Here is a 9,967-nt window from a genome sequence, read left to right as displayed (position 1 = left end):
AAAAGGACGAGTAATCTTATTATGGAATAATATCACCCACTTATAGGCCCGGGTAGATTGCCATATTTCATTACTGGCCCTCAATGAGCCCAAAAGGCAGAAAAATGGATCATGTCTCAGACTAATTCCAAGATTACCCAATCTTCTTCAAAACATACACAATGATCTGATTGAACACGAAAGTGATTAGGTGAAGGCTTATAGACCCCGGATTTTTGGGATAAGGTTCTAATGATCATAAAGGTAGAACTTAAGCATCTAATTCTAGCTTCTCAAGTTTTCATGTAATATTGGAAGGAAATGTTCACTTACCATTAGGAAGAAACACCACCAGTACATCAAAAATTAAATCACCATTGCTAACATCCAAGATTCATCAATGGAAAAAAGGGGAACGAATCAGAATCTTTATTGAAATAGAATGGAGGTTGGTTTTGAAGTCATGAATAGAACTCAAATCAATCCCCAACCCAAACTCAAGAACTCCAAATCCACCAATCTTTCTATTACAATATCTCCGAAACCTCTCCCAAAACTCATCAAATACACTCTCTATTCCTTTTATGTTTGATTGCATGAAAAGTGACTTTTCATGGAATTTGAAATCCATGGAAAAATAGTTGTGGAAAATAGGTAGGGTTGGAAAATCAAATTCTATTGTTAGATTTTACTTGGATAAAATCATGGAAAAATTATGAGGAAAAAGAAGGAGAGGAGGAGGAGGAGAAAGAAGATGAGAGGAAAGGGAGAGGAAGAAGTAGATGAGGAGAATGTGGTGGTGGTGGCGGTGGTGGTGGAGGTGACGAAGAAGAGGGGAAAACATGGTGGTGGTGGTGGTGGCAGTGGGGACGATGGCGGCGGAGATAAGTGAGGAAGAAGATGATGAAGAATATGAGGGGCGAACGTGGTAACGAAGGAGGTGAGAGAAAGATAGAAGGTCACTAGAGATGGTGATGACAGCGACGACGACGGCTAAGTTAGTGTGATGGTGGTGATGGTGGTAGGGAAGAAGAAGATATGAGTGGGAAAGAATTAGGAATGGAAAATATGGGTGGATTTCACTTTCCCACCCATATGGGTGGGAAAGTGAAATCCATGTTTTGGTGGACTTTTTGATTGAGGTGGAAAATGAATTTTCATTTCCATGAGCAATCAAACACTTGAAAAATGTCATTTTCAATGGAAATTGATTTTCCACCTTATTTTCCATGTGCAATCAAACATACCCTAAAAACGATTTGGAACACCTTATGTTCGACGGAGTAAAACGATTGTCCAAATTTGTCTTCCACAGCGACAATAAAGTTGAATGAAAACAAAGTCGTCTTTCATGGGACAACTGATGAAGGCTGTCGTTGCAGAACCACTACATTGGTAAGTCGTTAATACGGCTATTTAGATGTCGCTATTTGCCTCTTATGACGTGGTGAATGGTAAGGTCGAATAGCTTAAAATTGAATGGTTTGGGGGATAAAATGCAAAGATCTTCAATTAGAGATTGAAAAAATGGGCATTTAAGTCATTTTTCATTAGCTTGTGAGAGAAGACCCAAGTCAATGGGCAATGCCATCGGTTCAAAAACATAGATTATCACAAATATTCACAAAAACGCTTACATGCCCCCCTCCACCTTAGTCTTATCCATTAAACAAAGGTAAGTGATCTCAATACACTCTTCAACATAAAACCAAAAACCTTTCTAACTCAATCTCTTCCCAAAACCAGTCATTTCAATCTCTTGGGTAAACATTTTTTACTTTAAATTTCAAAAGTTTAATCTAGCTTAAGCTTCAAATTAAAGAACAAGATAAGAATTTTTGAAGTAGAAGATGGTGAAAAATTTTATAGAAAATTTTAGGGTTTTATATAAGGCAATGACCAAAACAATGGATTGAGGCTGAGTTAAAAAATAAAAATTAATTTTCTATAGAGGTTGAAGTGCTTGAATATGATTGATTTTAGGGAGGAAAAAAAAAGTTTAGTTTCTTGGTTACAAGTTGAAAATGAGGATATTACTGTCAATTTTTTTTGTTAGTCTATAAGAAAAGAAATGGTCAAAGGGGCATGATATTAGTTTGAAAACAAATGTGGGGAATCTCAACTATTCACAGAAGTGTAGAGAGGTGTCTAATGACTATAAAATTGTTTGTAACTCGGGTTTTCAGTCAAAATTGAGGAAAAAAAAAAACACACTATATCATCACCAAGAAACACTGCCCAACAATAAAAAGTAAGAAAAATTAGAAAGCTTTATACTAACAGCCGAGAATTACATAGTGAAAGTCACTTCAAACTATCTATCCTTGGAAAAAAAATAAAGACCTCTTACCCTACACCTAACTTACAAATTGACACAAAGTGTCATTTGCACACACACACACACATACCCAAAATATATATATATATATATTATAAAACAAAGAAATATAGATTATTCGACATATTCTAAATGTACTTGATCCTTCCAGTGATTAAATTATACTAATAAGATTGTCTTTGTTGATCAACTTAAACACATTTCTTCCATTTGGACAATTATGAAATGTACGCACATGTGGGATTAAGGCATTTACAAGTCGTTTGTAAAGATCATAACGTTCCCTCTGGAAAAAAAAAAAAGCAATAATAGCTGTTGTTTTATAACTTAAATCAATGTGCAAAGTTAAGGAGGGTAAATTGAAAAAACAGAAGAGTAAGCGAAAAAAAATTACCTTTGTGATCTTTAGTGCTGTTTGGATCACATAGTTCCCGTATGGATGTCCGACTAATTGATCCAATTTTTCACTGAAGAGGAGATCCACAACCACAAACTCCATTCCCATATATGTTAAGCATTTCTCTACGACGTGACTACCATGTTTCTGGGTGGAAAGCTGCGCAAAGTTTCCTTCAAGATTTTTGCATATAATTCCTATGAGGTATGGGTTCTTGACATCAAGGACACTCTGCACTACATAATTCCTGTAGGAAAAAAATAATTAAACGTCCAAAGAAGTCTAGGAAGAAAATCGAATTTATACTCGAAATTGAGTTTTATTTATAGGAAATGTGTTTAATACCCGTAAGCATCCTCCGAGAGAAACAAAGAGTTGTTTGATATCTCCATTAGAAGTTCTTCCCTGCGGGGACTTGGTATGATTTTGATGACATTGTTGAGGGTGATGCAACCTTGTTCGTGTGTCGCCAATTCGATACAATTCTTGATTGCCACAATGTATATGTACTGCAATCAAATAAGATTGAGCTTTGAAAATTGGTTAATGAGACAAAAATGAGTGGTAAGAATATTAGGAAACTAAAATTACCTCGTTTTGTCTATAATCAAGGTGATTTAAGCAATACTCGATCAAATGGAACCCTATTTTGCTTTTCATCAAACATTTCAATCCAGGCACTAGGGACTCCATCACATAAGGTATTAATCCTTGATTTAGTGTTTTAAGCCTTTTGATGAGCTTCTGAACAGAACATGTTCTGTGTGAATGTGGGAAACCATTAGTATAACATGATCTCTACGCAAGTATTAGGTTAAAATATGGAAATAAATAAAAATTTTGGTAAATATATGTAACCAGATGCAATTTAAAAATGTTAGAATTTATCCGGTTACGCTAATAATTTTTTTACATAAATGGATACAATTGTACAGTTCAAGTTATAAATAAACCTTTGTACCCCTTTGATTTTATTAGAACGAATGTAAGATATACAAATAAATTTACACTTCGATCCGTACAATTTAATCTGCTTGTGTAAAAATTAATTTACATAACAGGGTAAAAATTCTAACATTTTTATAAATATTTTCACATCTTATTTGATTATGTAATTTTTAAACACTTTTATCAATCTGCTTAAAAAATCTCGTAGAAACAAATAAGCTATATAGCATTCATACCCGTATTGATCATCTGCTACGACGTAAAGACCTTCTTGTGTTGTGAGTTTGTACACAATCCTTGTTATATCAATATAGTTGCAGAATTCGAGTAGTTTTTGAAAGAAATAATTCCCGACTTTGTCACACATAATAACAAATATGTAATGGATAATTCCATCGATAATCTTCTCTATGCTTGAAGGGCATCTCTCAACCAAAATTCTCTGCAAAAATTGAGATCCGATTTGATTCTCAGCCATCATGACTATGTCATTCCCTTGTAGTTCGTCGAATAAGCTCAGGTCTCCAAGTAGGAGTTTATAGACCTTTTCATACGACCAACCACCCAAATCCATCAGCTTGTACACAAGAAATCGATTATTTGAAACCTCCTCCTCAATGGATCCATTGGATTCAATTCGTGTAAATCCTCTATAATTCAAAAATCTAGTTGAATTCAAATTGTTTCCTTCCATGGTTGAATTCATGGGCCTAGACGAATTGTGCGTCATTGGAACTGGACTTGTTCTTTCTGTAATCCTGTTTCGATAAAAAAGGTTTGGTCGATTTCCAAAAAAATAGGCATTACCACTACTAACCCGATTCTCGGGACCACCAAGATCATATCCCATACCATAAATCGGAGAATCTCCAACCGGATAAGTAAAAGTATTGTTCACAGAGTTACCTCTACCACGAATATTGTAGGTCATCGGAGCTGTCAATGTTCCCTGAAATTGCCTGTTTGGCATGATTTCGTGCTCTACTGATGGAATTTGAGTCAAACCCGACAACCCAATTTCTGAATTTTGAACCAAACCAGCTTCAGAACTTGAATCAAAATTGGTTGAATTGATCGGTAAATTAGTACCATGAGCAGGAACATTGTTGTGACTGCGACACCAAAGATTTTGAAACATATGTAGAAAGTCGTTGTAGTCCCGAGATTGATTAAAGGTTCTTGACTGAGAAGGCGAAGATGGAAGATGGCCATGGTCCTCCATGATTGTTGCTGAGAGGAGAGAACAGAAGAGAAGGGCGAGAGAAGTTGATAGAGGGCAAGTTTGAGAGGGAAGAATGTATCTTTATAATACAAAGTTTGTTTTCCGTTTTTTGGGTGGGAATGGGATTCCTAGTGATACTGCGCTAGGACTTTCTTACTTCTAATCAGACAGTACTTTTTTTAATTAAAAAGACGAAAATACCCCTATTTTATAGTCTAAATTTTCTGAATTTAATGATGTAAACTGACATTTCAATAGCAAAATATGAACCAACGATATTGATTATGTTGTTTAAGTCTCCTAAAACTTTCCTAATTTCATAATTTAATTTTTTTTAATTATTCATTAAAAAATTGAAAGGAAGTACCGTATTGCAATGCAAGTGTAATTGAGTGATTGTTTTGAAAATGAAATTTTAATAATACCCCTTGAAAAAGTAATAATATTAGGTTTACCTCCATGCAAATTTGGGGTATACACTGGATCGGGTCAAGCTGAGAACCGAACAAAACCAATGTCTTTTGGATTGGATTAGTTCAGTTTTAGTATAATTCAATTTAGTTCTAGATTGTAAAAAAAAAAATCGATTGATTTAGTTTGATTTCAATTTAGGGGTTTAATAGAATCGAACTAAATTGAGAACCGAAACAATATATGTATTTTTATTATATAATAGTTATATTTATTTAAAAATAAAATAAATCCAAAGATAAAACGTCAAACCTATCTTTTTTTCATCTATTCTCTCTTCTTCTTCAAGTTCTATGAAGACATATCCTTGTCGTCGTCTCCCTCACCAACCAAGTCGCCACCTCGTTGGAAAATCGAAGGGGTAACCCCCAACTCTCTCTCTCTCTCTCTCTCTCTCTCTCTCATTGATATGTCGAACAGGTTAGGATTCTTTCAAATTTGAGGATGAAAAGAGGGAGCTAGCCTAACTAACTTAGTAAGATTTAAAAACTCACTAAAGATTTTTTAAACTCACCTTGTGGCATCCAAAAATATGGTCGATGCCTCAAAGATGTAGAGTACAAAATTCTATGATCATTTAGAAAAAGAAAAAATATTTTTTTTTTTATTGTTACATTTTAATTTTAAAATTAGGAGTTCGTGAGACTTTAATTACCGTCCATTTTATAACCTTGGATCAAGCTCAAAGATCATTTTTAAAAAATATATTTTTATTGAATCTGATTATTTTTTTTCCATGAAATCTATAAGGCTATAGCATTGGATTGTTGATTTGGTAATCCATTTGAGTTCAAGGACTCTTAGTTAGATTTGAAATCTTACAAAGTTGTAAGAAAAGTATTTCTTTTCACAATACACATACCTCATCCAAGTCACAAAGGAGTTAGGAGATGTAGGAGAAACCAAAATGTTGGACAGTCCAACGATTTCAATAAACGTTAAAGGGTTGAACGTGTTAAATCATTTTTTGTAATTTGTTAAAAATAATAATTTTTAATAATTATTTAATTTGTTTTAATCTTTCTTAGTATTTTTCTCTAATTTTTATTATATCATATAATCTATAAACACCTAAAATTTGGAGCAAATTGAGCCCTTGAACTAAAAGATAGAAAAGATTTTACTGTGGGAGTTATGGATATATGAGGTTCAAAGGAAAAGATAGAAAAAAAAATTCATTAGGTTTGTTAGTCAACTAATTAATAAATGAAAATATTAAAAGATGGTATGTTGGCATTGTTGGATACAAAATCTCGGTAATATATATCATAGAGTGGGACTGTTGTCCAACTGATATGTTGATGAATGAAATTTGTCATTCTCTTTTGAATTTTGATAATAAGCTTGGAAACAATAAACCTCCTTAAATGGCTGAGCTTTGGGCCAGTTAGAAACCAATACTTGTATCGATTATGGGGTATGTTTTGATAAATTTTAGATGATCTTATTAGTTGGGAGTGAGTATTGATCAATAATTTTTTGATGTTTTCCTATGCTTTTTGTACAAAGTAGAAGTTTCTTTCACCACAATTCATAAGATTGACATGTTATTCTATTAAATGGTTTGTATTTTATATTTCATCTCTTCATAACCTATTATTAATAGAAATGTTAATGGAATCTCTTTGCAAATCTTTGGATTCTAAATTTTTTTATTATACAAGATATTAGATTTCAATACCTATACTTCGTAAGATTATCTAAAAGTTATACATCTACAATATTTTGAGAAGATTGATCCTCTTATTGTGTCTTTTTTCGATCTATGATGATTCTTAGCCTACTCTCATGTAGAATACAGACTAGTGCAAATCTAAGATAGGGAAATAATGTCTTTAGTTTCAAGACTCCCATATTTAAACCATTCATTTTTAAATTGACAGAGCATAGGATGATCAATAATATTTCAATTAGAACTAAAAAAATAAAAGGGTAAATTACCATTTCGTGAGCCGAATTTGTTGAATTTATGATTCTGGGTAACTGTTTATTTTAATTACCAAAACATGAAAATGCAAAATCGTAGGTTTTTCAAGCGACGAGATCACAAGTTTGAAGTGAGAAACTCATTAGTTTTTTTCCCCCAAAGTGACAATCTCATTGGTTTTTATAGTGATAATCTCGTTAAAAGTATAATCTACAAGATAGTCACTTGGAACCTACTAGATTGTCACTCTAGATACGTAGGCTTCGAAACCTTTAGGGGTTTGAACTCGTCTATATGGGTTTATGAGTCGTCACCATTCAATTAAGGTGTGAATAAATACTATAAAAAATGTTTTAAAATTTTTTTTTCTTTGGCAGATAGTGACTCTCATATCCAAATGGATAGGGAAAATATCTTCCTAGAGTATTGAAGATAATGAAGTTCGGTTGAGGGTCAAAGAAGGTGTTAGACACTTTGTCCCTCCTATCCTAAGATGGTTACCAATATATGACCAAATGACGTGATTAAAAAATTTTGTTTCAGATTTTTGAAGACAAAAAAAGATATAGAAAACTAGGGAAAATTAACTATAATTTTATTTTGAAAAATGATCAAATCAATATGATGATCAAGCTCTTACTAGAAGTAGGTGCTTGCTGAAATTTTTTATGAGCTTGGGACTTTGATAGAAACCCACATGAATCTCATTGTTTCGAGTCCTAAAACTTCAAAACAAATTTATGTGCTCCTTAGGAAGACTTTATTTATTGGTTTGATCTTCTGGTATGGTTCATGATTTGAACCACACCATATACGAGTCAAGACTATATGCATGTGATTTGTTCATTTTTGGACTGTTTTTGTTGGTTCTTAAGGTTGAATATAGGTCCATAAGGACCTATATTCTTGTTTATAGCCATTTTAAAAATGAGTATGTGTATGTGATGGACTTATCAAGAGAAGATTACCTCTAAGGAGGGTTTACTCTCTAGTTCTATTATCATCAAAAGAAGCAAGATAAAAGACAATTGTTCTAAAATTGAAATTGAAAAGAATTGAAAGTATCTATGTTATAAAAATTAAATTGCATAAGAGTAAATAAAAGTAAAGCAACTTAATCGAATGCTCTTAAGGAGTTTATTGAGGGAGATTACCTTAAAGAGGGATTACTCTCTCTCCCTAAGTTTCTAGATTAAAGATTTAAGAGACCATATGAAAAATTATGAAATTAAACTTGCCAATAGGAAAAGTGCTTAAAATAAAAAAAGGGTAATAAGAAAATGGAGATTAGAGGGTTTAACCCCACCTTAGTCTTTTTCTTCTCTTGTTTATTATTCTTTGTATTTTTCAGTTGAGCTTCTATGAATTTTTAAAGGGGTTTTGAGAGAATAGGAAGGTTTAAAGAGGTTTAGGAAAGATTTGGACAGAATTATGAATCACCGGAGTTCTTCTATATGTCTTGGAAAAGTTTCCTATTTATGGGATTTGGGAGACCCTTAGGGATAAATTGATCATAATTCTTTAAGTGCCCAATAATTTCACTAAAAATTTTATGAAAAACATCACTTCCACCTTTTAACCTTAGCTTTGATAGTTTTTATCCTCTTAATGGATTTCATCAATCTTGATTATCAATGGGTATGATGAGAAAATCCAAAGTTCGAGAGAATTCTTGATGAAGGTTAGAATGGTCTTAAGACCTTAACCTTGAGTCAATTGTGAAGGTACCAAGTCAAATGACATGTCATTAGATAGGTTTTTATTCTCTTTGGTCATTTCTCTTGAGAAAATTTCTAATAAATTAAAGATAGATTGGCCACTAGGTACAAATTCTAGAGAATTCTCTAGGGAGGATAAAGTATTCATGGATTTTAGAAATTAGTCAAATTCATAGACTTCAAATGCCCAATAATTTCACTAAAACTTTCATAAAAAATATTACTTCCATCTTCTAACGTTAACCTTGATGGTCTTTATCCTCTTATTGGGTTTCCCCAATCTTAATCATCAATGAGTATAATGGTAAAAATCCAAAAGTTCTAGAAAATTTGTGATGGAGGTTAGAATGATCTTAAGACCTTGACTTTGAATCAATTGTGAAGAAACCAAGTTAAATGACATGTAATTAGATGATAGGTTTTTGACATTTTTGGTCATTTTTCTTGAGAGAATTTCTAACAAACTAGGAATAGATTGATCATTAGACACAAATTCTAGAGAATTTTCCAAGGAAGATAAAATATTCATGGACTTTAAAAATTAGTCAAATTACATTGAATGCTATAAAAACTCTTTGAGTTTTGAAGAATATAGGAATGGTAGAAGAAGGATTTGCCTTTGATGAATTTCAACAAACTAAGGTTAGCGGAGGTAATTGACCTTAAGTGAAACCAAGCAAGACTAAAAGTTTTTATTAAAAGAAAAAAATAATTTACAAGAAGAACATGATGATGGATTTGTTGAAGAATTAAATGGTGGCAAAAAAGTAAAATGAAGGAATTTTCTTGAAGAAAAAATGATTAAGGAGTGAGTTAAATGTTAATTATCCTTAACCAAATTTGAGCACACATGGGTTTATAACAAAATTAACCTTGGATGAACCAAGGCCTAAAAAAAATTATAACTAGTTGTGGGTCACCCTTGGACTAGACAAAAATACTCTTAGACATGGGTTACCCTTTGCCA

At 32.6% G+C, this 9,967-nt stretch overlaps 1 protein-coding gene across 1 annotated transcript; it reads right to left on the bottom strand.

Annotated features, from left to right (window-relative positions):
- Window positions 1-2,471: 2,471 nt before the first annotated feature.
- LOC147382377 (putative pumilio homolog 10) lies at window positions 2,472-4,884 on the bottom strand. Its single transcript, XM_086428541.1, has 4 exons — window positions 3,899-4,884; window positions 3,306-3,474; window positions 3,060-3,223; window positions 2,472-2,961 (listed from the first exon to the last, which is right to left on the bottom strand). Exons 1-4 carry the CDS (start codon window positions 4,882-4,884, stop codon window positions 2,472-2,474), a joined length of 1,809 nt encoding a protein of 602 aa, XP_086284667.1.
- Window positions 4,885-9,967: the final 5,083 nt, after the last annotated feature.

This window comes from Akebia trifoliata, chromosome 16 (assembly GCF_017979445.1).
Source record: "Akebia trifoliata isolate Shusen 1 chromosome 16, ASM1797944v1, whole genome shotgun sequence".
NCBI classification, from domain to species: domain Eukaryota; kingdom Viridiplantae; phylum Streptophyta; class Magnoliopsida; order Ranunculales; family Lardizabalaceae; genus Akebia; species Akebia trifoliata.
The sequence above is the reverse complement of the archived record's forward strand: the minus strand, read 5'-3'. Positions and strand labels throughout refer to the sequence as shown.

Excerpts from the sequence above, each read along its gene's own strand:
- LOC147382377 (XM_086428541.1), bottom strand. The coding sequence starts at position 4,884 with ATGGAGGACCATGGCCATCTTCCATCTTCGCCTTCTCAGTCAAGAACC. Across the intron at positions 3,475-3,898 it reads GTAGCAGATGATCAATACGG|AACATGTTCTGTTCAGAAGC; the intron begins GTATGAATGCTA and ends ACATTCACACAG. Across the intron at positions 3,224-3,305 it reads TTGATTATAGACAAAACGAG|TACATATACATTGTGGCAAT; the intron begins GTAATTTTAGTT and ends ATTTGATTGCAG.